Source organism: Protobothrops mucrosquamatus, unplaced genomic scaffold (assembly GCF_001527695.2).
Source record: "Protobothrops mucrosquamatus isolate PMUCROS unplaced genomic scaffold, P.Mucros_1.0 scaffold346, whole genome shotgun sequence".
Classification (NCBI taxonomy): domain Eukaryota; kingdom Metazoa; phylum Chordata; class Lepidosauria; order Squamata; family Viperidae; genus Protobothrops; species Protobothrops mucrosquamatus.
This window is the reverse complement of record NW_015386683.1, coordinates 348,897-375,828: the sequence shown is the minus strand read 5'-3', so window position 1 is coordinate 375,828 and position 26,932 is coordinate 348,897. Positions and strand designations below refer to the sequence as shown.

Here is a 26,932-nt window from a genome sequence, read left to right as displayed (position 1 = left end):
CAACTCAACCAAGATATTCTGAAAGGCTTAAAACCATGGTTCTCAACTGGTTCTTCACCACAGACCCCCTTTAAATACCTTTTATGGCCACAGACCACCAAGACTTCAATCAAGATTTAAATAATAACATTTCTTCAAGCTTTTGCAGACCCTCTGTGAGGACATTGCAGCCCCCTTAGGGATCCGTGGACCACAGATTAAGAACCACTAACTTTAAAAAAAAGCAGAAACAAAGCCTAACAACAAAAATGCAAAACTACAATATATATACACTAACACACAACCATAAATAATACAATGATAAAATGTCAATCCAAGCAATAGGAACACCATCAACCAATCAGCGCTCCAGCACATTGCAACCCAAATTCCTGAGGAATATACACAAATTATCCAAGCTTCTGGAGTACAGAAGTACAGAATTTGAGTTACTCCAGAGGATCATTTAAATTCTTCTTTTTGAGATATGCTTGATGAAGAGACAAGCATATAGTGGTCCCTCAAAACCAGTTATGAGTTTGTACCTGCAACTTCTCAATGATGTTCTTGTAGTCCCACTGATTGGTTGTAGCTGAAACTCGAGGGAAAGTACGTGATGCTGTCTTATAGTTGGAAGCATTCCTTTGGGCATTGCTAATCGAACTGCTGTTTAACAAGGAGCTGGCATGGGCATCCAAATCCATGGGTAAGGCAATGGACCGACTTTTAGCTGAAAGAACAAAACATTTATATTGAGGAAAGCATTTTAAGTACAGCACTGATGACAAGGATGATACTGGGTTCAAACAGTAACCTTGGTCATTCCACCAAACTATATAAAATAAAGATCACATCCCAAAAATAAAGATCGTATTGTACATGGTGTTAATTACATACTCAGAGAATTCTCGCCATTTTTAACCTGTTGTATAATGTAGGAATTTGCAATTCTTTCCTCACTTGTCCTAATTCTGTTGAATCTTCCTGCCACATCTGCAGACATTTTTTTAGAAAAAAAAAGCATTAGTAAAAATGAAAGCTGCTTTTTGATCAAAGTTGGGGAAAGTGGGAGAAAGATCACTGAAATCATAACCAGGGAGGAAAGAATTGATCCTTCCTTCCATATCGCTGTGATTCTCATCTGTCCAAAGATAAATAAAAATAAACTCTCATTGTGGAAAGTTACACAATTAAACACTACGTTAAACAGCAGTCATGAGAATTTTTCAGTTCCTGTGTTGGTCAAAAAAGCAAATCCAAATAATACATAATCCACAAAACTGTATTATTTAAGGATGGTCAAAGCATTTGGTTTGCTTTCCTTATAATTTAGTTCTTGATTAAAATTTATATGCCACCCATTCAAGGAACTTTTGATGTCTACAGTGCTTGTTAATTTGTTTTATAATGGCAACCATAAAATAACTCCTACTCCCCATTTTATACAGCTGAAATGAAAAGAACTAGAACAGGGGTCCCCAACCCATGGTCCATGGACCGGCACCGGGCTGCAGCATGCCAGAAATCAGTCTGCGCAAACAAGCAAAGCCCCATTTGCGGGATGCAGGCAGTACATAAAACCACGACCCCTCCCATCCGTGGAAAAACCTCTCCACGGAACCGGTCCCTGGTGTCCAAAAGGTTGGGGACCTCTGAACAAGAAGGTGAGAACTTGGTGTAAATGAATTAATTCTGTAATCAAAAGTGTGTGCCTTTTGAAGCAGCTTCTGCTGGTAGATCTCAGATAGATCCTGCATGTCTTAAGTCTGCCCTCCTTCGTTCCAAAGGGATGTTTAGGTATTGCTCCTTACCAACCATAGCCAATGTGCGAATACAAGTTTCCACTGAGCTCTTTTGCTGCTGCTGCAGCCAAGAACATTCCAGGAGTCTCATGGTAGATTGGAGGAGCTGCACCACAATAGTCTGGTGTGTCTGAAAGGGAGAAGAAACATTTAAGGACCTCTGCTGAAATCCTGCTTTTATTTCCATTGCAGCTCCACCCAGGGTGCAAAGAGGTAAGTCTACAAGACCCACAACTGGAATGCCTACATTAAAAAAATGCAGTTGTGACATGGGACATGACTCGGATCTGAAATAATGTTTAGGCAATTAATACTTTGCCCCACTCTGGGACAGTTAACTGGTGGCAATTAATTTGTCCCAATCAAAATATTCTTCTCTATTGGTCTCTCAAAGTCACTAATGGCATTCACAAGAAAGACAAAACCTGGATGGGAAAAATGGCACAAGGGAAAAGATTAACTCTTTTTGTATTGATCTAATTAGCTAGAGTTACTTAAAAACAAGGAAACTGAGGTATCCAGTTGTGGATTCACCCTCTCACCCACCCTGTTTTATCATCTAATAACATCTTAAGAGTGACAACTGTTAAACTAGCAGTTTAAACTGAGTTCAGGATCAACTCAGTTACAAATTATTGTTCTAAAACTAAGATCAAAAGATTTAAAAAGTCTCTATATTAGTGAATGCGAAGACTATTCTGCTTCTCGGGTTCTTTTTTTCATCAAAAAATAAACTTATAGCAATGTAGTATTGTCGACAGATGTCATTTCTCGGAGTTGTCAGGAGTGGCCGCATCCTATTATATTTCAAGCAATTATTCTTGTTTACAAAAGGAAATGGAAAATAGATTCAACCATTGTAAGGTTTCAATTGTACCTGTAAGGAAGTGCTATTCTCAGAGAAAGGGGAGCTGAAGAATGCATTGATAGTATCCAGCACCACCGTCAGCACATATTTCTCCAAGGCAGAATCTGACAAGCGCTTTTCACGTTTCTTGCACACCTGAAGGTGGAATTAAAACAAAATTTGAACAACATTAGGCATCTCCTAATTACCATCTAAAAAATCCTGACAGCAGCTCTGTCCTACCATTAGTCCCATGCTGCAGGGGGAGGCTGTGGGTATGACAGAATTGCCTTTCATGCACCCTAATCATTTGTTGGCAGAGATGAGTTTTTGCAGTTCACAATTTTACAAATCTTAACCATGGATTAGTTCATTCAGACATCTGAACAGTTCCGCAGTGCAATGAGTACAGGAGGCCAGAGAAACTTTTGCCTACTGAATGGCATCAATCCTCTCTGAAGGCAAACCTTGGCAGAGAGTTCCCAGGGCTGTGCCTTCTACCAAGCAGGAACAAATGTGTGTAATCTGTGATCCTAATAGGACAATATAATAAAACATTACCTTGTTCAAAGAATGGCATTCTGACCTCTGGCATACTGAACGTATGAAAAGCTGAGTTCTTGAACTCAGCATTCCATTATCCAACAGCAGAGAGTCAGCAATCCAGAGGGATTTCACAAGCATCATAATGGCAACTGTGCAGGTAGGCTTCAAAATTTAATATTCAAAGGTTTACTGCATTAGAATAGCTAGTTGTCATGGCTAACCTCTTTGTAAAAGTGTACACTTAACCGGAGAGCATTGCTTTGTTTCACTGTAGGAGGAAAACCCATGTTAGCCTGTGGTGGGAAAAAAATCAGGACTCTGATAACTCCTTTTTTAGACTACTTTTTTTTTTAAGGCACAAGCTTTCATGAGCCACAACTCACTTCATCATCTCAGGGTACCTAATGGAAAGTATAACCAAAATATTTGGCGTTCAATGGATTATAATGTAGGAGCTTTTTTGCATTTTTACATAAATATAAGAACACTCCTTCTGACTCAGATAATTACCTACTTAAGCGTGGCCAACTAGATACTTCTGGGATACTCACAAGCAAGAGATGAGACAAGAGATGAGTGCCTTGCCCACCACTGCTCCCTGCAACTGGTATCCACTCCCAAAGCTGAAGCTGGTGTCTCCTTTTTTCATGCTTTTGGTTATGGTTAGTTATAATGAATCACAATCTTAATGTTTATGATTATGATTAATGACATTTAGTCCTAATTAACCTTTAAGGATCACTAAGGAATCACTAATGAAAGTGGCTGAATCTATTTTTGTTGATGGGCAACCAAGCACTTTTAGCACTGAATTTCAGAGACCAGTCAGGTGTTATGTAGGAAGCTCTTTTCATTAATTTATTAAACTAGTTCAAGTTTCCCCAGACTGATATTCTTTGTATATGTTTTGATGGCACCAATTCGGAGAAAGTGGAGGCATCAATTTATGTAGCTATCTGTCCACATATTAGGGCCCAAAGGATTTTTTCAACACTTACCCTAGCCATGTCAAGGGTGAAGTTCTCAAACAGTGTCCAGATGTGATTGCTGGTATAGATCTCCTTCATCTCCACCTCTGTGTCTACATAGCAATGATTGACAAAATTGACATATGCAATTTTCACCTGAAAGACCAGAGTAAAAGAGGCAAGGATTTAAAGACAGGGCATGTTGCAAGAATAGAACCAAAGCTCCTCCACAGTCATCACTTTTTTGGGGGGAGGGGGGGAAGCCGAGGGGATAGCCCTTTCCTCTTTATTAGCACCATTTATGTTCTTGAGAAAATTATCTACAACTGTAAAAATCAAAGGAAAAAAGGGATTTGACCAAGTAACAGTTCATAAAACCATCGTCAATCTGACACCCTGCTTTTTTCTGAAAAGTGACAGGATATCAAGGAAGTAAATCCATTTTATTCTTGTAAAAAGCCCCTGAAGATAAGGCTGAAAAATAATTCCATAATCATCATGATTCATATATCTCTGGTGACCCCTCTGGTAAGGAAAATACTGGACAGCTTAATTGCAAGCCTAATCCTACAATACCCTTAAATTCTTCAAAGAGATAGAATTATGTGAGTCAATAGAGAGATCTTACTATTACGTATTTATACTCTTACGTTCTTATAATTACTGGCTATAAAGTTGCCCAGTGGTAACTGAACAGGACTTTTCTAAATCTGACCAGTCTTTACAGCTCACTGTTTCCTTACTTTGAGCAAATCTATCTGTTTTTCACAAGCATAGGTGACATGTTATCTAGAAAACACATTTTCTTCATATAGAGGCTGGCCTCATCACATACGTAAGGATAGAAAACCAGAATCATATAACTATAAAGCTATTTGTCAGCCATAGATGACATCTATAGTGCATCCTTACATTACCTCAGTAATACAGTCTTCGTGAGTGACTACTCGTACCACATCCTCCAAAGGAAGTAGAGATGTGCACTTGATTTCTGTGTATACATTTTTGCCTTCAGCACAGGCAGCCAGCAAATCCACCAAAGAGATATGGTACATGAGGGGACTGTTCTCCTCTATCCCATCCCGAGCTGCTGTCATCATCTCCAACATGTTGGCTAGGGAGGTCTTGTCATTATAGAACACCACAACATCATCCCCAGCATTGGTAATCTACAGCAAAGGGACAAGGCATCTAAGCAAAAGAACAAGACTGCTGCTTAAATATCTTTGGCTCTCTCCAGTCTACTTCTCACGTGCCATATCCTGCTCACTGAGTTGAGCTCAATCCCTAGTGATTACATCCATGTTATTGTCTTGGCAAGAATTCACCATTACATCCTTTTAGAATATTCTTTCAATCTAATGCATAGCCCTGAATATTTCCCCGAGGGTACTCCATTCAAATACTAGCCAGGTACAACAATGATTAACTTTTTCAGGATCAGTCAAAGTCAGCTAGGTCCTACCACCTTTTCTGTAATATCATAATAGAATTAAAGAGTTTACTCATAATACATAGAGAACAAATCTACTAACAAATCTTCCTATATTGAATATTTTTTTCTCCTGTCCCTTATTTTTTAAGACAGTACAGTCTGAAGCTCCTAGGACTGAAATACCCTTAGTGGCATGTGATTCTTGCTTGTTTGGCTCCAGGTGCAGTATATCTGTATCCTTCTAGAATATTATTTTCTCCTGAATTCCATTGTATGGGGGCAGTATACAAACACTGTCAAATAAATAAAACTATATCTTGGCATTAAAATATGACAGAATTGTTATGCAACAAATACTCTTCCAATTTGTAGGTTTAAAAAAATCCCAATGCAAATTTGTATTTCCTCTGGCAGTGGGAAGAGTAAACCATACCACATAACCTAAGTCTACGGTCTTTTCATTTTTTCGTACTTGGCAATTTTAATTTGCTGGCTGGTAAACTCTGGAAATTGAAGTCTACAGATCTTAAAGCTGCCAAGTTTGAAAAACACTGAATTAGAGGATGGCATTTGAATGGCTATTATACATTACTATACTGCTTAATAGAGGTATCGCCAACCTGGCTCTGCATCTTTTCCACCACAATCACCATCATCCCTGACCATTGGCTATTCAAGCTGAGATCAAATGAGCCTTCTAGTAAAAATCTATGAAGATGGTTACAAAACAGCAAACAAGAATAGAAAGGATGGGAAATGGGTATATTTGAACATCTGGCTGTGGCATCTGTTGCACTAACTAATAGCTATCCTTTGTTCCCCATACAGTCAGTATTACAGCTGTTTGTGTTACATAATTTGGCAACTGTTTTATATACAGGAATGTACAGAGTAAGTATAGTCATTACAAAATTGAAAGAGAAATGGTTGCATTAAATAAATACTACACCAGGGGTCTTCAAACTTGGCCCTTTTATGACTTGTGGACTTCAACTCCCAGAATTCCTCAGCCAAGTTTGAAGACCCCTGTACTACACTGTCAAGCTGCTAAATTGCTTTAATAAATCAACTCCTGGTTTGGATGACCATAACTTTAAGTTCACCAGTGTTCAACCCTTCATTATTAAAGCTTGACAGATATTTGGAGGAAGACTTCACACCTCATTATTTTGAAAAGATCAGACAGGCTGCCTTGTATATGTTATTTTTCCAAGGCTCATTTTTTGTACTATCTTAATACTTTATATTTCTTGTTTTGAGAACGTTAAGGAAGAGGTTTGTGAGGAACAAATATTTCCTGAAGTTCTTAAAGTAGGAATGGGGATAGTAGTTCAAATCAGAACTTCACCTCTGTAATTTCTCAGGACCTGTTACCAGATTACATTTAACATTACTTGGTTTCCTCTGCTAATGTACAATGGCTCTACCCCCTATTTATGTGTAAACACTTCCTAGTCTCTTTCCATGCATTTTATCCTGTTCCTTTTTTCTACCCTTTCCCAGAGACCTTGAATCTCACCTCAGTCATGATCATGTCCTGGCATTTCTTAATGTACTTGCCCTCAGCCTTGATGATAGTGTGAAGGAAATCAAGATACTGAACATGGCGCCCATGTGTAGCCAGACAATGGATGAAATGTTGTAGCACCCCTTCACTGATCTCAGAGCACAGCTGATAATTGTTCAGAAAGATGTGCTGCATTGTCTCTGCCTCCAAAAGCTGTCAAGAAACAATTGTTATCATTCATATGTATCGAAACCCGATGTGTAACCTGTAGATCACATACATTTTATAAAACATTTGGAAGAGCTTCCACAGACCCTCCAGAATTTGCTAGCGAACTGTAGTTTTTAACATGAGAGAAAGTACAAACCATTAAATACATGGAAGTAATAATATGATGAACATTAAATAAAGTTATTTTTAATGACATTTAATCCAAATAATTCATATTTTTGTCTTAAATTCATCCATTTTTGACACTTGCCCTCTCAGTACATTATTTAAAATTGATTGGAGCATTTGGCTCAAAAGAGCTTATGCACTAACATTAATCCTAATAATCTTTTTTTATTATTTATCTGCCTATCTAGTATCAACTCTCAGGAAAACCCCAATTTCCAATCCCTTCTGATTACCTTGGTCAGATGCAATCTTAAAATGTGGTGAGAATAAAATAGAAGGTGGAAAATAAAGCAGCCACCTTATCTTAGATCAGGAAGGGTCCATATCATTCCACTGAGTGGAATTTTCTTTGTTTGTGTGGGGGAATGACCTCGGAGACAGGGGAAACAGCCACAGCCAGAGGAATGGTCAGGCAAGAAGCAGCTTAGCCACAAAAGGGGAAACATCTCAGAAGAGACCCTCCCTAATTTCTTGGGTTGTAAAAAGTGAGGAGGGAGAAAAAGCACTTTCAGGCTTGCAAGATTCTCCTAATGTAAAAGGTAAAAGTTTCCCCTGTCCAGTCATTTCCAACTCTAGGGTGGGGTGCTCATTTCTCGTTCTTTGCCAAGAAGAGCCAGCATTGTCCAATGACACTTCCGCTGAGGCGCAAGGAATACTGTCTCCCAATGCAATCTTACATTAAATATAATAAGTACATCTGGTCACACTTCCTGTCTGGACTACCACATTAGGCTGGCATCTTATTAAATGGATATGCCTATTTAAGGGCTTGTTTTGTATTTTTATATATTTCCCACCTCAAAATAGCAAGATATTATACTATCTGTTTTCAACAGACATGGTCAAAGGGTTCACCCTAGAAGGAATTCAAACATTTAATGGAAAAAAATGCAATTCATATTTCAAAAACAACTGTATTCTTCACAATGGCTTGGTTGAAAAAAAGTTCATATTAATTTGGCTTTAGGGTTAATATAAAATATTGTGCCACCTAAGCTGGACCTATTGGCCATCTCCATCATCTTCATTCACTACAACCCTTTCAAATGTGTTTGCTACCACTTGAGGTTGTAATAGCAACCTCAGTATTTTTTAGGACATGTTAATGTCCTATTTGCTATTCTGAGAAGGGGAACTTTTCTCAGAAAAAGCTATTATAATAGAGGTCCTTATGGGCAGCATCTGCAGAGAGCAACTAATTTAAATTTTAAACATTGTTTGCCACCGAGACAAAAATTCTTTGACACAATTTTATTCAGAAAGCCTTGCTGAGCAATGGAGAGCATCAGAGTTTGGAAAGCAAAGTCTTAGGAGTGCTGCCAACTGCTTTCCTATAAGCTAGTGGGCCATGGTGACAGCTGCAATAGCTAGAGCAACTCTGAAAAAGACATGGATGTAGGAATTATGATTGGGCCCCTAAGCAGCAGATGGGAAGCAAAATCTGTTGCCCTTTTCAACCGGTTATGTGAATCACATAACAGCCCTATTTGGCCTTATAAATCATTTGAAGCAATGAAGCTATTATATTTATTACAAATACTACACAAGTTAATTTGAGCAGAAATTGGAGAACTATCAGAATTCAACTTTTTCAACACATTGGGATTTTTGGGACACTTCCACCTTCTTTTACTTGTCCCTTCTTTCTTACCCCAGTAGTAAGGAACAAGTTGAGATGCTTATGCAGAAGGGTCTGATTTTCTTGGTTGCCCGCACAAAATTTCTGTAGGAACTGGTGGGTTAATCTTAAAATCTCCAACATTTTGGCATCACCCTGCAATATGTTTAGAACAAAAGAAAGTCAGTTGCCTAGAAAAACTGCACAAATTCCTTCTTTGGAAGCTTTCAAGAAAATGGAAATAAGGAAAGATTTAGATATATAATTACTGTTTTTAAGGAAGATTGGACTAGACAATTCCCTGATTAATGCCTTTAAAATAAATTTATTATCCAATAAGAACCTAAGAGCCACCACCTTCTGGTATTCCAATCAAGTGCCCGTCTTCCAGCCTCTTCTTCCTACCTTCTCATAAGGGATTTGCAACAGATCCAGCATCACTTTGTGAGCATCCAAATTTTTCAGCAAACGCTGCTGTTTTTTTCGCATCTGCTCACCAACACCACACATTTTATTTAGTCGCTCCAGAATCTGGAGAAAGTAAAGAAAACACCTAATGAAAGAGGGGATAAGAGAAATATACTCCACACTTGAGGAGGTGAGGAGGTTAAAGTAGACATCCCTGAAGGAGCGAGGACAGTATTACAGCAGAGATTGGCAGTCACACGTGTGTGTGTATGTGTGTGTATCCATATATATGGATACAAAGCCTTGTTTCTTAACCACTTTTGGAAACTGCTTCTTAATTGCCTTTCAATTGTTAACAACCTTTGTAGAGATATGTTTTATAAGACCAGTGAGTCCCTTCAATCCTTAGAGAAAGAAGTTTTAAATACAAGTTTAAGGGTGTTATGTATAGGTGTAGGTATAGGTATAGGTATAGGTGTGTGTGTGTGTGTGTGCGTGTGTACGTATGCACACACACACACACACACATGCATACCTATACCTATACACATACGCACACACACACACCTATTATATATATATGTATATGTATATGTATATGTATATGTATATGTATATGTATATGTATATGTATATGTATATGTATATGTATATGTATATGTATAACAGCCTTATATTTAAGTTTATATAGACAGAATAAGGGTCAAGATGGATTTGAAATAAGATTGTGAAATTAAATATAAGAACCCTTCCTGTGGGACAATTTTTTTGTATTCTTAAAAAAAACAATGATAGGATGTAACTTTGAAGATTAAACACTAGAGGGAACCAGAAGGAAAAACATTGTAATTAAAGGAAACTGAAATTTCATTTATTAATACAGAATGAAGAAAAATAGCTTAATATTAAATGTTCTGAAGTATATTTATGAACAATCGACCCAGAAGATAATCTTAAGAGTATCTGTCATTACTGGTAGATTATTTAAGAGATGTTATAGAAGAGGAATAAGGATAAGACTGAGACTGATTTGAAAGTGTATTTTAAAATGACAAGATACAGGAAAGGTATGGAAAAAGATGCAACATTGGTTATACAAATAATAAACCAAAAGAGTGATTTGGATAATTTTTCTACAAAAAAAATGGATTTACAAAAGTGACCTTTAAACTTTTGAAAGATTTTATGAGAAGAGACAAAGAAAAAATAAAAAGAAATCAAATTCAAGGACTTTATGGAAGGAATATAAGGTTAGTTTATTAGATCAAGTTTAAAATAGATCGGTTTTATCTCTGGTAACCCTTAGTGAACATTTGCTGACCAAGACTGACAGATGAGGCTTTAAGGATTTGTTTATGGATGAGCTATGGGAAGAAGAGATCATTTGTGGCATATTTTAAGGTTACTAAAATAGTTTATCCTTGTTATAATGAAGGGGGAAATCGTTTCTTTATATATTTCTTTTCTTTTTCTTTACTGTTATTTTTTCATTCTTTTCTATTTGTCTTTCTATTTTCCCTTTTCTGCATTTTCTATTTTTTCCTTTTTTACTCTTTTATTATTTCAGTTTGAATCAGTTTTTATCTTTTTAATTATACTGTTCAATAGTTATTTTTTTTAAAAAAAACACCTCAACCTTTAGAGAAGCAGTATAAGATGTCCTCAAATAATAGCCAAACTGGGGGATTCTGGTTTCTTCACAGTGGCTACAATACCACAGGAAACTGATGGACAGCTCCTTATTTATATATGTTTACCTCAAATTTTAGGGACAGAAAGTCATTTTACCACTATTTTATTCCTACAGCAATCCTGTCTGGTTGGTTGCTGATTCATAAATACCATCTATCGTGTTGCAGTATCTATCGTGTTGCAGTGGAATGGCACTTTTATTCTTCCATCTAATCCTTTTTATAATTGTTCTGCTTGTGCTTATGCAGCCAAAAGAATACTATTAAATATCAGCAGATGTGAAACAATGCACAAATATTCACAACCAAAACAAACCAACAGGAAGAAAAATAAGTGGAATGGAGCCCTAAAATAACTCTATATAATATCTCCGCAACATGAAATGCTGTGGACAGAAGTAGAATAGAAGGGACTGAAACAGAAACAGGGAGAAACAAGGAGGATGAGACAGAGTTTTTTAAAAGGTACCAAAAGAACCATCTAATTTATTCTCTCTCTCTCTCTCTCTCTCTCTCTCTCTCTCTCTCTCTCTCTCTCTTTCTTTCTTTCTTTTTTTTGTCATTCATAATGAAATGCATTGATAGATGTCTTCTGAGATGGAAGAGAGAAATGTTAAGAATCATCAATGGCCAGATCCAAGATTTTAATATAACTAGAATCAGGCACAACAGGAATCCACAAGGAGAATAGCAAAGGATTTATATTCCTTCAAACATGATTCTTATTTGGGGTAAAACAATAAAATAACCCTTAAAATGTGCCCTATTGAAGCAAAAGCAGATTTTCCATATTGTATGTTGGAGAGCCAGTGGCTTGGAGGAGTAGCTTATGGTCCACTGGTATCATGTAGTCCCAGTTTGGCAAGTCAAGTTTTGGACAATTTGCAGCAATCGTTTAAGTGCTGGTCAGCATATTAGACACCATTCACAACATAACCTGGAGCTGAGAACAACCCACCATATTATTTACTCCTATCTTGCAGATTGGTGATGGAACAATGTATGACAATCGTGTTTGGTAATTTATTTTTGTCTTCAACTGCATGTAGGAGAGCTAAGGTGAGAAAGTAGCTTCAGCAGCTTTGTAATACAAAATGCTTCAAAATGAGATTTTTATCATGCAATTGTTCTGCTTCAGTTCACTGAATTTTACAGCACTCCAAATGATGTTGTTTTTCACTTGTAAGTCATCTGTGTTTTCTCACCACTGCTTCCATCTTCTTTCTTTCACCCAATCCAAAAATCAATTAAGGAAGAATTGGTGGAATAGACAATATAGCTGCATAATGTCTTTTGACTGGGAGTGCTTTGAGCTGTCTGTTTGGAAATGCCTACTTAAATCAAGTTCTGAGTTGCACGGAATATTTCACATTCTGTTAATTTACATGCAGACTAATTGTGCTTCTCAATGGTCAAACTCCAACAACTGTAAATGAAAGAAGTTAGAGCAGGAATTCCTTTCATGAACACTGAAGTTCTTTTCCAAGGACTAAGAAAAGGAGAAGCCCTGAGAATTTATAAAGGAGAATCTTCTCTCACAGATAGCCCTTGGCTCTGGTATCACAGCTTCATCACACTTGCACTAGATTAATCCTGATTTTATTTCATTTTCAGTATAAATTCAACGTATTCATACTCCTGCAAAGAAAGCTCTGAGTTTCTTTATGTACTTCACTGGCTGAACAGTAATAGTGTTTTGTTATTATTTTGTCTCTTTGAGTTATGTACAATGCTCCGGGATCTCTTGTGAATAACAAGTGGCTTATACATCTTATAACTACATTCAAAAATAAAGATTTTAGTCTTTATATATTTCTCAGCCAAAGGCACAGGCAACACACATGTATCCTGGGACTATATAACATTAAAAAGCTCTCCTGTTCTGTAGTGTGTTGCATTTGCTTTTGTTAACAAATCTTCTTCATCCCCCATATGCTTGAGTCAGCAATATTTTCCAACATTTTGTCTAGTGAGAGTATCAGATATAACTGCTTACCCCTTTTATGAGCTGATAGTTCTCACTGCTTTTTTCTCCAGGGGTCCCGGGTTCCTCATCTGTAGTACGCTGTGAGGATGAAAGGAAGATAAAGAGAATTTAGATGGCTACATATCAGTTGAAAGAGAGGAAATCCACCTTGGTTCATTTTCCATGAGCTGTCCTGTTACTATTCAATTACCAAAAACTAGGCCAACTTTAAAAATAAATCTGCTATTCTACAAGATAATAAACTGGGTTTAAGTTGATGGAATTGAGCATCTTCCACTTACCTCACTCTGCATAGTCTATCAAAGCTGTTGTTATTTAATAATAATGATGATTTCCCCCATTGGGTTTCTTCCCACTATTCTTGATAAGTTTAGGATATTATTCTATGATCTGTTTAGATAGTCATCAGAGATTCATAACTGGCCAAATATGTACTTTTGTGTTCCCTGCCTTGTAACTGGTGTGAATTTACCTCTTTTTTCTCTTTCTTCTCTCCTTCTTGTCCATTTTCTCCCTTGGAGTTACCCTTCTTTTCCACCCAGAGTTCCGACTTTTCCACCATCGTACGAAGTTTGTCCAACTCTGACTTGATCACTTTGTAGTTCTCAACATCTTGAGCAGAGATAAGTAGCTGGACCTGATTGAAGTTACCATAAAGAACATCAGCTCATTCTGTGTATGCTTCTGGCCAACATAAAGGGATACAAGGTGAAGGCTTATGATTCTGGCCAACATAAAGGGATACAAGGTGAAGGCTTATGATTCATTTGTCTTTCTCATAAGGTCTGATGGAATTTACTGTAAGACTGGGGATACATTTCTTTTTCTGAAGATAACCTAGAAATGTTTCTGATCCACAAAGAAATTACTTCAGAAATAAAGAAAGAAGCCACATTGCTTCCTGACATGCAGTAGCTCCAGTCACAGCCCCAACATTGTCATCCTAACTTTTGTGGATTTGGCAAAAGGTGAAAAAATATAGCATCCACCTGAAGAAGCATACAGCTTCTTTTTACGTCTAACCATGAATAGGGTTGAAACAAGTAGAGGGTTGAAACCAATGGAGCAGTATTAGGGATTAAGACCAGCTCATAGAACTTTGTTCCTCACATGACAGTGAGATGCATGGCATACAAATTTAAAAAAATAATAAAATAAAATAATAATAAAAAAATAAAATAATAAAATAAAATAAAATAAAATAAAATAAAATAAAATAAAATAAAATAAAATAAAATAAAATAAAATAAAATAATAAAATAAAATAAAATAAAATAAAATAAAATAAAATAAAATAAAATAATAAAATAAAATAAAATAAAATAATAAAATAAAATAAAAAATAAAATAATAATAAAATATAATAAAATAAAATCATCATCATAATTTCTCTGCCGTGTGGGATCCATGGTACTCTTTGAGCTTGATGGTTTTCTTGCAGATGTTTCATTCCCGACCTAGGTAAATCATCAGTGCACTGACACAATACCTCTAGAAAAATAACCACTGGTTTTATATAGTTAGTGCCAACACATCAACAGTGTGATAAATATAGATAATTCCTTCATTTACCATTTGAAATAGGCTGGGTCCAGCAGTTTTGATATTTTTAACATGCATCGTGGAACACTATTGGTATCCCCTTGGCATACTGATAGCTTCTAGTATACCAAACTTCTCAAAATAGATTTAAAAAATAGCATTTTCTAAGTTCCATAAATCGTAAGTAGGCCCAAAGAGAGGCGGCATGTTCAACACTGAAGCAAAAATGAACACATCATGTAAATTTGTTCCACTGAGAAGGAACTCTAAGGGGAAAGGATTTACAGAACTGCAAAATATTCCCACCACTGAGAGTTACATTGAGCATTTACCTGCTTAAAGGTGTGCATGACCTCTTGACGCTGGCTGAAATGTTTAAAGAGAAGCTGAAGAGAGCCTGAGACAAGAGGTGGATAATCATGCATTGTCAGATGGATTAGTACCCGGAGAAACATACGTCCTCCTTCATCATCCACTTCTAACATACTGCTTGTTTTCCTGTAGCCCAAAGAGAAAAAGAAATAAAGAAATCATAACCATGGCTTTGAACTCTCCATACTAGAGGATAAATTGCTTTAGTTATATATGGGAAAAGCAACTGACAGCAATAATGACCAGTACACTAAAACTCACCCAACCCCAAACATGGCTTCGGCCTGCTCCCCAATCCGGTCCAGATTCATTGTTGCAGCTGGAAGGGAAAAAAAGTGCATAAGAAACAAGAAATGTAACAATTGGAAGGTGATGGAGGACAAAAAAGAAAAGACAATGAAATATCTGAACTAGCTCATCAGCCATTTCTCAATCACCACTATATTTAAGTGAAGAGAAAAGCAGATTTCCCCCCAGATGATTTAGCTTTAAAAATTTCTTTTATATGTGGACGCTATACAAAATAAAGCCGATGAATTTTCTCTATATAAGTGTAGTCCTTAATTGGGGGCAGCAGGAAGGGGAAGAGTATCTTACACTCAAAGTCATCTTATGTTGAAGTGAACATGGCCATTTCTCATTCTTTGTAATAAATCACTATGATCCTAAACATTCCCATTTCCTACAGATATTCTATCATCCCACAATAGATTCAGCCTTTCATTCAGAGATCATACATCCATCTACCTTTAGACCATTATTGAACACTATGGCAAAATGAAGTTAAAAAAAAAAGATTTCTGACATCAGATTAAACAGAGAAAAAGTACCAGGAGAACCTGGGGGCTTACTTGTAGAGTCAAAGGCTGGTGCTGTTCCATCTGCTGCACTGTCCTGCATGGGAAAAACTTCCACAAACTCCTTCTTGAACACCGAGAGCAAATAGGAGATCCTGTAATCTAGTCGCACATTTAGAATGAACTAGGTGTAAGAAGAGAATATGAAAAGAGGATCAGTCTAGCCCAAGATTGTCCAATCTTTGTTGGCTTATGTGGGCCACATTAAGTGAAGAGGAATTGTCTCGGGCTGCATATGCAATACATATAATATAGTTAATGTATATAAATAACATAATTCCTTTTATTATATTTTTATTATCTTGTGGGGTTGCATTGCTAGCTGTCCAGAGCCGTATGCAACCCGTGGGCCATAGGCTGGACATGCCCAGTCTCGCCCGTTTACAGACTTTTCTAGCTATTTATATATATTTATATATATTCCAATATCTTAGGAGCTGCCACAAAGAAGAGGGAGTCAGGCTATTCTCCAAAGCACCTGAAGGCAGGACAAGAAGCAACGGGTGGAAACTAACCAAAGAGAGAAGCAACCTAGAACTAAGGAGAAACTTCCTGACAGTTAGAACAATTAACCAGTGGAACAACCTGCCTCCAGAAGCGGTAAATGCGCCAACACTGGAAGTTTTTAAGAAGAAACTGGACAGCTATTTGTCCGAAATGGTATAGGGTTTCCTGCCTGAGCAGAGGGTTGGACTAGATGACCTCCAAGGTCCCTTCCAACTTTATCATCATCATCATCATCATCATCATCATCATCATCATCATCATCATCATCATCATCATCATCATCATCATTATTATTATTATTATTATTATTATTATTATTATTATTATTATTATTATTATTATTATTATTATTATTTCTTTCCCTTCTTTTCTCTAAAGTTGTTATCATAAATGGTCCCAGTAGAAGCAGCTATTGTGTCATACAGTCATGGCTCATAGTATGTGATTACCAGAACTACTGACTTGTTCTAACCTGCAATATCTCTAGAATTTTCAGTTTTGTTTCCATCACTACTATGTTTTCATTTTCTATGTTTCTTCCCCTATCTGCTGGCTCAGGAACAACCACAGCATTCATGTTTGATGAACCAAAGATGGACTGCTTCCTGCTCAGCATCATAGTAGACATCATCTGGCCAACACCATGGATAGATCTTCGGACATTTTTCCCTAGGGAAGAAATCACATTCCACCAAACTTAATACTTGGTCCTACTTTCAGTCAGATCATTGAGGGTTTCTACAGCCAAATTAGGGATATGGTTAGAAGCAATTTCCACTGTAATCACATATCTGTGGTGAATTTTTTGAACTACATTTTCTCAATCAATATTCATTTCATCATCTTCTTCCATAATTTAAGTGATTTTTAAACTTAAAAGGTATACAGTACCTAAAGCCACTCAGTGTGATCTGACCATATGTACAAAAAAAAAAAAGATCTATACCACTTTAAAAAAAGGTGCCCACTTTTTCCTCCACACATTATTAATATAAATAAGCGCATTACACTTTATCTCAGCATCTGTTAGGGCTTGGAGGACCTACCAGCCACATCATCATTATACATGGCCTGCATCATCAACTGAGGGTTCTGAACACAATCTATGATGCCAAGAAGAGTCCGTGTCAAACGCAGCAGTTCACTGAAGCTGTAGAAGCCAAAGTAGATGAGGTTGTGGGCAAGGCTGACAACCTGGAAAGATACCAGTTCAATATAGAGGAAAAAACCGAATTAGTTGACTGAGCACTAGCTCTAGAACAACAGAAAGCAGTCACAGTGAAAAGTCATTTAAAACAAAATCCTGGATTCTTCTGAGTACATAGAAAGCCAATTTTCAAAGCAACAAATGTGATCTTTGTTCTTGCCAGAAGCTGAAATTGTGCAATTAGCCTGTCTCACATGGGAGGAAAACTCCCACAATATATCAAAGGCAAGTTTCTCACCTCAAAAGTCAGTTTATTTTTCTCCTCGTTAGCAAAGGGAACTGCTTCACTGACTACATTGTTGAGATAATCTTCCACAAACTCCATTGTGCTGGCAAACTTATTCTTCTTGTCGTCTCTTGAACTATTCACATTAGAATCATAGCTACAGAAGAAAAAGAACTTAATGAATCAAAGGGATATGGTTTCTAGTACAAACTACCTCCTGCCTTTCATAATAACATAACATTACGCATGTTTATTTAGAAGTAAGTCCTACTGCCTACAAATAGATTTCAAATTGGAACCAAAATTACATACGTCAGTGGCTGCATTTATATTCCTATTCTCAATAGGCACAAGGGGGTGAATATGAATTAGCAAGACTTTCTAAATGCTATGGCATCTCTTTATATATCTCATTCCCTTTTCCCACATAGAGATTTTTAACAGCTTACTCTTTAATAGTGATAGCTGTAGGAATCTCAGTCCACAGGCGTGCAAATTTCACAGGCATTACTTTCTCCTGTGGATCCCTGTCCACATGTACATGCAGCATGAGATGACAGAAAGAGGCTCGGAGGTCAAAGGGCAACATTTCATCTGCCATGCAGAGAAATATTAGCTCCACACCCAATTGCTTGGAGATTTCTTTAATGGCCAAGTATTGCCGATCCATGCACATGCGGGCAAACAGCTTCAGTTGGTATCTGTGAAGACAAAAGTAAGAAGAAAGAAAGTGTAATAAAGATGATAAAGCTTAATAAAGATTTGTCCAGCTTACAAAGACTATTCAATAAAAGACAAAAGCTGCTAAACTGGAAGAAACAAGTCAACGATCAGACACAAGGAACATAACTAGGCCACAGGAACCAAAATATTACCTGTAGTAACTCAAAACATTCTCATCATGGGCATTTCCTGCTCGCGCTTCCTGGGCCAGCTGTCGGATGCTTTTCTCATGATGATCATTGTTTCTGTCAGTCCAGGTCAACCAGACTTCCTCTTCAGAAAATTCAATACTCAGGTACTCATGAGTCTGAGACATCTCCTTCACAGGCCTCAATCTGAAAAAACAAAAATGCTTCCACTCACCTTCTAAGAAAGAAATTATCTAAAGCCATTTAATTCTGAGCTGAGTCATATGTGGTGAATTATTCTCTTCCTATCTGCCAAACTATCTTTCTTTTAATTATTTTTCCTACCAATTTTTACTGCAATATAATGGCTGCAAAATCACCCAACAGTTTAAGTTTTGGAATATATTGATTCCTTCCAAGAGAGTATAATAAAAAGTACCATATGTAATCAGCATCCAATATCTACATTTGAAGGAAAGTGATCTTTGTGAAGTTTCCCTCTAACACAGGGGTCTTCAGCCTTGGCAACGTCACGACTTGTGGACTTCAACTCCCAGAATTCCTCAGTTACTGCTCTAACAGTAAAAAAGGTTTCAAAGGTAGCCATCTCAGACTTCAACTCAGTTTCTAACAATCCACTGCCATAATTTGACCATGTGAGAGCAAGCTTACATTACTGCATCTCCTCTCAAGAGCATTTTAATAAATATTTTAATATAAAACTATTGGCCCAGCACATCTATTTTTAAACACTCTGATATAGGCTCAAAATGACATAGTACTCTGACATCAGGATAGCAAAAAGAGTAGTAGCGGAAGAGGACAGTAATACTATTGTTCAAAGGGAAAAGGGCACACTGGATACTCACTCAGTTTGGATCAAGATATCAGTGTTCTTGTGGTCCAAGACACACTTGCAGATCAGCTCCTGAGTTACGGGAATGGCTACATGGTTTGACACACACAAGTCTGATAGATAGTCCAAAAACCTTGAACAGAAGTGAAGGGTTCAAATTATCCTTCAAGCAATTTTTTTTCACCATTGGAAAATTCACAGTCTTTATTGTTTCCAATCCTTATCTGGAATGTCAACTGCCCAGTCTAAAGAAAACACTGCTACTGTACTTTTGCACCAGAAGGCAGAAAGATAGTAAAAAAAAACCAGGTTGCATGAAGAAGCATCTTGGAAAGAACAATCCACCCAAGGAGACATTTATTCCTGTGTACTCCAACTTCAATAATCAGAGATGATCAGTGCCAATTGAAAATTGGAGTTTCCAGCACTAGACCTAAAGCAACCAGAAGCTGGAACAATTTCCATCCAATGCTATCATGCACTGATGTATGGCAACTGGGACTGGCAACTCTGTTCTTAAGTAATACAATATAAAGCACATCATGTTACTGCACCAACTTACAATGGTAGTTGTGGAAGTCCTGGTTTCCATTAGATGAATTTCATGTAGTCGCAGCATCCCACGGACATGTGATTGCCATTTGTGACATTCTGCCAGCTTCCCTATTGACTCTGCTTGTTGGAAGCCCACAGTGAAGATTGCAAATGGCAACCATGGGACCATGGAATACTGCAACATCACAAAGGCCAAGCCCCCCACATCACAAACACATGACCATTGGGATGCTGCTATAGCTACATCAACAAGGAAGACTTGTAAATGGAATGGAATGTATGAATGACCTTGGGGAAAGAGGGAAAGAGATACTGCCTAGGAATCAGACAAGAGAGACAGGAGCCCACAATCAATGGTTAGAGAAAGAAACTTAGAAAGGACCTGCTGTCATGGATCAATCAGTTACAAGTGGAGGTGGGAAATTTCTGTCTTTACACTTGCAGGATTCTGTGAATGTAGTCTTACAATAAAGTAGAATTAGCTCATTTAATCATGTTTCCTGTCTGGTTACCTGGGCGGGCTGACTTAAGTCCCCCTTGTTCAGAATCATCGTAATTTTGAACAGCTGCTGAACAAGTAGATGTTCAACAAGGACTACTTGTATTTACTTTCTTGGAAACTGATCCTTTACTTGGACCTGACAATTATTTCTGTTCTGGCCATTGAACCTCAGCTACCATTAAGGAACTTTATTCATCTCAGACTTCGGATTGGATTGGGACTAGTATTTTATCTATCAAATCCACTGTAAATGCCACTACTGATGTTGACCCTGGGGTGTTAATAACTTTATTAAAGCTTTTATGCCAGTTCACTTTCCTTACAACGAATTACCTGAAGACTATTTTGGACTGCCAATTATCCAACATAGCTAACAAATCAACAATCAACCAAACTCTTAATTAATTTTTAACATAATCTTAATATAATTAAAATCTTAAGCTAATGTCATAAAGATGCATGCAAGATGCCTGTTAACTACTGCAGAAGAAAGATCTAGTTTAAAAATATGCAACCCAAGTTGCCCCATTGTCTTTAAGTGATACCCACCTGGGTTCTCGATTTTTTCGCACCAGACTCACAAAGGTTTCCACTTCAGTTTTGGTTATATGCTTTTCAAGAAGTTTACGGTTGTTATGCAAGAGGGCAGTGATGGTGTCCTCAGCCAAAATGTCATAGCCAATTTGTGACTGCATCATTCCAAACTGCTTAGCAATATGTTCCTGGAAAAAAAAGAAATCATATCTGAGTGGAGTAATTCCATGTTAAAACTGTGAGCTAATTTAGCAACTACTGAATAGCCAAAAATGTGAAGATTTTTCCAAACGATAATGCTGTATGCATAAAAAATTTCTTACATATCATTAAGGAAAAGCAAACCCATAAAACAAATGAATCTTAATTGATTTGCTTCTATATGGATCATTTATTCTTATTAAGATTAAATAGTCCAGAAAAATATATATTGGACTAATCATGGACTAATCCTCTACACCAGGGGTGTCAAACTGCCGGCCCGCGGGCCGGATGCATCATAGCAAAACTGCGCCCACCCCATTGCCGGCAATGGCAAAAAAAGTCGCGATACGTCACGACACGTCACGTGACATTGCGAGTTTGACACTCCTGCTCTACACCAACCCTAAACCAGCAATATCTGTATCTTTATTGGTAAGTACTTACCTGATTCTTGCGGTAATCCTCCTGGGAATGCCTCAGTACCCTATAGCAGAGTCGGAACATGTATTGGTATGGAGCATTCTTCTGGTCAGATAGCTCTTCCAGGCGTACAAGTGGACCTTCCTCACCCTTTTCTTTAAATGGAGCCTTCAGAATTCCAAAGATCTATTTAGCACAGAAGGGATGTTATCAGTCCAACTGGAAAGTGTATTTTGCTTGGGGGAGTGAGGGGGAATTCCAAACTATTAGGTCTTGATTCTGGAATATTTCATATCTTTTTCCCTATTTATGAACAAATTTACTTGGGATTTGTTTACTGTCAAATCATTGAGTTCCTTCATCTCATCTGGATGAAGTAAAAAACCAAGAGGCCAGATCAACATGTTTCAAAAAAAAAGCTATCATAGGTAACAATGAAGCACAACAGGTTTATTCCCAATTCCAAAACAACTAGATAGAAAATATTTTAAAATGTTCTTGTAAAAAAAAAAAAGGATACAATTTTGAGGCAAGATACTTTTTCCTACAACTGTCCTTCCAAGTATTTATGAATGTGTCCCCAACAGGAAATTTACTTCTATGTCATCCTACCCAAGATATCAGTTAATTTTAGGGCCTTTATTCCATCTGCATCTTGAGAGATGGAGATCAGCCATTCATGAATAATATAAAGATATGCACAATTCTGAATTTCAGCTCTCCATCTAGTTCTTCTGTGGGAATCACAGAAACCTGCTCAGGATGGCTTTTATTGTGTTCTCTGTGGACTTGAAAACACTCCTCCTCAAAGGAATGCTTCTCTGCTATCCAGGTTGTTTCTTTTTAATTTTAGTTTTGAAAATTACCCGTCCTCCTAAAATACAGTAAGGATGAACAATCTGGTTCCTTCCAGGTATGTTGGACTTGAAGTTCCAACAATCTCAGCCACCATGACCAATGGCAAGAGATTATGGCTCATTCAAATGAAGATCTCACTCGGAAGAATTCAGAATTGCACACTGTCTTCCCACTATGTCTATTCAAACTGAGATCAGCTAGGAGAAAAAGTCTTCATTATATTGATTTTAAAAGTTGAACAAATTTGAAAAGACAGCCCTTCACAAGCCCTGTCATTTTAGAGTAGGTAGGTCAAAAAGTTGCAGAGTAGCTATTTCTTCAACTGATACCTATTCAAAGCTAATTTGCATATATCTTGCATATAAATCAGGGGAATTGTCTGCAGTCTTAGAAAAGAACGTTTCATTGTAGAAATATTCTGGAATATTGAAAACTCTTCATTTAATAATCTTCATTTAATACTGCAAAGAACAGTAGTTGTTCTGGATAATAAATCACCTGCTTCAGTATGTTCTGTTCCCTCATAAGTTTTTGCCTTTCTCGGTTGGCCTTGGTAATAACAATATCCAAAACATTTTGACCGTTGTTGGGTACATCGCTTACAAAAAAAACCAAGTCCTCCAACAGTTGGATGACGAATCTGTCAGAGAAATCATAATTAATTTCAGCAGTGAAACACATCCCATAAATCAAGATCATGCAACAGTTTATTTTGGACAATAAATAGTTATTTCATAGGAAACAAAAACAACATAAATATTAGTCATGCTTTTTAAATATTTTGCCTAGGTCTTTAAAATTCAAAGTAATTTACAATTTAAGCTTAACTTTTCAGAATGTACAGCATAACATTTCATTGCCCAAGTCAAAACAATATTTAGGCTACATCACAGATGTGAATAATATCTTCTTGCAGGAAGAAAATTGGATTCTTGCAAAAGGGATTCATGTATTAGTCCTTCAGGCTAATTGACTTAATCCCACACAAACTGATTATATCTGTCTCTTAATGTCCAGTGATACAAAATACTTGCTCTTTTTACCTCCGGTCATTCTGACTAAGGAATCCTTCATTCATCTTATCTACCACATTAGCTAGCATGTAGCTGGCATCATTGGCAAAATCCAGATCTCGGATTTCTGACACTGGAACAGAAACAATGGCAAAAGCTTCTTTGTCTTCTTTGGTTGGGCAGGTACCAAGCTGAAAAGCAGAATTATATAATCCAGTTCCGTGGATTGCTCAAATGTCTATATTTGCAAATTATATTCTCTAACATCACATCCAGATAATACTAAATACTAAAAAATTAATATTAAATGCTCACTTATCATGAACCACTTTAAATACCATTTTTTAGGCAGAAAAGAATGAGGACAGACAGACAGATATATCCAAGAGACAATTGTGGTTCTAATGACAAAATGGCCAAGAGAATATGAAAATTGACCTATTCCAAAGAATGAGCTGTCCTGATGAGGGTGGCAAAGAGCAATGGGAAATTTTAGGCAGCCTGCAAGGCAAAAAAGAAGCAGGAAGAGGACAATGAATATGCATATGTTTCAGATGGTGTGTATTTGAGAGCTACAGGAGAAGAAGAAAATGAAAGTATTTTGGAATGAGCTTGAAAAGAAGGGTTGTGAATTGTGGGGTTGAAAGCTGAGCATTCCAACTTCTTAGAAATTAAAGAAAGCAACATAATCACAAAGTTAGCCATTTCTGAATATGTAACCTCTTGTAAAGGTACCTCTGAAAGTTGCTTAAAATTCTACCTCTAAAATTCTGACTAGATCAAAAGGAGCAGAAACCCCCAATCGGCATTAGCTCCATTAGCAAACAGCTTTCCACATTAACAGTAGTAGCTGATCAAAGGAAGAAAGATACCATAAGACGGATGGGCCTCTCCTCATCAATATCAATGGGTACATTGGTACTCTGAATCCAAGTGTTGGTGCAGAGGTGACGTAATCGAACATAGGAATTTCTGAAAATGAATAGAGAATTAATATTATTCCTCAACAGACTTTCCATAAGAGCTCATGGCCACTTTATAAATGGTAAGCATATAATCTTGACCTTCTGTTTCAGGACTTATTACCAAGTCTCTCTACTTTGATTTTAGGAATAAGAAGAATATAGTAATCACTTAGAGCTCCACTTCAAGACTTGAAGCAAATAAAGTCTTAAATTTCAATACTTTCAACAGGACTTTATATTTGCAAACTCTGGATTACATCCATTTCATAACTTATTGGATGTCAGGAATAACCTTTAGTGCACTCATGTCTAATTCCATAAAGATATAAAAAGGGAAGCTGTGATCTTTGAAATGCATATATTATTTATTACTTGCAATATCCAAAAGTGCTTCTTGTCCTATTTTCTTGATTCACTTCTGCCTAATGTATCAGAACATGGAGGCTGATAAGTATTATACATGCATGAAAGATAAGGAGATGGTTAAAAAAGGTAGATAAATGATTTGAAAAATTAAACCTAAATCTATCCTAATCCATTAACAAACAGGCCAAAAAGACATTGAAATGATCCATAAAGCTTTCCATTATTCCTGTTCAAAGAGTATTTTTCCAGGACTACAGGTAGAACATTAAGAGGGAAGGAAATTCTTATTCAAGATATTGTAAGCATTCATTTAAATAAGTACATCTCTTCCTGTTCTACACTATTGAAGTGTCAATCGCCCCCCCAAAAAGCACTTATTTCTTTCTCTAGATTGTGCTTATTGTCTCTATTCTCATTCAGAAAAATACAGTATTCTGGATGAAGCCACTTACCGGGGGACAAATGAATCAGTCTTTTGCAGTGTAGTGGGATCCAGTTCAAAAAGGGATGCTATGTCATTACCATGAGGCACAGCTACAAGCCGGTACTTGATCTTTTCCCCTGTGAATCTCCGACTACAACGAGTGGTTCCTGCCTGTCACAACATAAGGAGATTTTAGTTCTGTTAGCAGGACCACAAAAGTCCATGCCCCCCACAATGACCAACACTGCTTCATGGAACCTTTGAGGGGAGCTTCCAAATTCTCCAGCCATGTCCGGAAATACTCATATTCTCTATTGCTTAAATAATTACAACTTCTAGTTCCTTTTTTAACAAGCGCTAATCTAGTATATAGTAGATGAACTGGAACTCCAATCAACATAGAAAACATGTATTAAGATAATTATGTCAATTCATTTTAAGAGCATAAAAACATTTAATATCCTTAATGAAAGAACTGTTAACATGGGGTATTCCAACCCTGTATTCCAAGGTCCTTACAAATAAGTAATATCCACTTTAACAATAGTCTTTAATTGTTTACAAAAATGCTGATTTGGCATTGTCCAAAACACATTTCAACAATGTGAAGGATTTTTCCTGCTAACGCATTCAGAGCAAATTGTGACATCAAATGATGTTTTAATTTTAAATATTGCCAATTCGCACTTGTAGACAATCCAATCCTCTTATAATAACTTGATTGAAAATTCACAAGTATGAATAACTCAAGGCAGCTTACCAAGGGCTTGGACTCTCCTGCCTCTCCCTTGTAGCCAGGGTTTTCCTGAGAAGTTAAAGAAAGAATATCAGGATAGAAAAAAAGAAAAGAAAAGAAACAAGAACTAAAATCAATTGATCTTGATCTTCTGAAATTCTAAACAGCCTACTTAACTTAATTTTTTTTTCTCTGAAACTGGAACTAAAGATCAGAATGAACTGATGATTCAAGTGATAGGGAATATCTTTGTTTTCCTTTGTAACTTCCATTCAGTATCTATGTAATTGCTGAGGACATTTGGCAACTAGTGCAAGTGGTCGCTGGAGAAATTCTACTATGCTCAAAACTAAAATGGCTTCAGTTAAACCTCCCTGCCTCAAATCTGATTGCTTATAGTTTTTCACAACACAAGAATGTAAATTGGCATAAACCTTGTGCTTCGCATCAAACCTGAGCTTGAATACAAAACTGCATGTTTCCCCAGTGCTCTTCCTGGAGGAAAACAACAACAACTAGGATATGAAACATAAGAAGCTTTGTGTGGGTGGGTGTATTACAACATATGTTGATAGTTTCGTAGCACATGCTAGGGAATATGATTTTAGTCACATTCCGTGGAAGTTTCCCAATATAGATAGAGTGACAGGAACATGCCCATTCATACTTTAAGAAAGACATATATAAACTCTGTCTCTCTCTTAACAATACATAGGAGGATTAAAGTAATTTCTCCCTATCTGTTTTTCA

General features: G+C 36.9%; 1 protein-coding gene across 1 annotated transcript in view; it reads right to left on the bottom strand.

Annotated features, from left to right (window-relative positions):
* ITPR3 (inositol 1,4,5-trisphosphate receptor type 3) overlaps positions 1 to 26,932 on the bottom strand; it is a 107,949-nt gene that overhangs the window by 29,313 nt on the left and 51,704 nt on the right. The window contains exons 10-35 of the mRNA XM_015815519.1: positions 26,207 to 26,251; positions 25,475 to 25,617; positions 24,564 to 24,663; positions 23,722 to 23,882; positions 23,177 to 23,318; positions 21,845 to 22,006; positions 21,212 to 21,384; positions 19,619 to 19,738; positions 18,774 to 18,956; positions 18,348 to 18,599; positions 17,911 to 18,055; positions 17,512 to 17,659; positions 16,938 to 17,134; positions 15,953 to 16,082; positions 15,363 to 15,420; positions 15,062 to 15,227; positions 13,660 to 13,824; positions 13,197 to 13,265; positions 9,507 to 9,632; positions 9,135 to 9,257; positions 7,097 to 7,297; positions 5,060 to 5,311; positions 4,173 to 4,298; positions 2,659 to 2,784; positions 1,791 to 1,911; positions 525 to 709 (exon numbers count right to left, since the gene is read on the bottom strand). Coding sequence (XP_015671005.1) covers positions 525 to 709; positions 1,791 to 1,911; positions 2,659 to 2,784; positions 4,173 to 4,298; positions 5,060 to 5,311; positions 7,097 to 7,297; positions 9,135 to 9,257; positions 9,507 to 9,632; positions 13,197 to 13,265; positions 13,660 to 13,824; positions 15,062 to 15,227; positions 15,363 to 15,420; positions 15,953 to 16,082; positions 16,938 to 17,134; positions 17,512 to 17,659; positions 17,911 to 18,055; positions 18,348 to 18,599; positions 18,774 to 18,956; positions 19,619 to 19,738; positions 21,212 to 21,384; positions 21,845 to 22,006; positions 23,177 to 23,318; positions 23,722 to 23,882; positions 24,564 to 24,663; positions 25,475 to 25,617; positions 26,207 to 26,251 — 3,819 coding nt within the window. The remainder of the gene's footprint in view (positions 1 to 524; positions 710 to 1,790; positions 1,912 to 2,658; positions 2,785 to 4,172; positions 4,299 to 5,059; positions 5,312 to 7,096; positions 7,298 to 9,134; positions 9,258 to 9,506; positions 9,633 to 13,196; positions 13,266 to 13,659; positions 13,825 to 15,061; positions 15,228 to 15,362; positions 15,421 to 15,952; positions 16,083 to 16,937; positions 17,135 to 17,511; positions 17,660 to 17,910; positions 18,056 to 18,347; positions 18,600 to 18,773; positions 18,957 to 19,618; positions 19,739 to 21,211; positions 21,385 to 21,844; positions 22,007 to 23,176; positions 23,319 to 23,721; positions 23,883 to 24,563; positions 24,664 to 25,474; positions 25,618 to 26,206; positions 26,252 to 26,932) is intronic.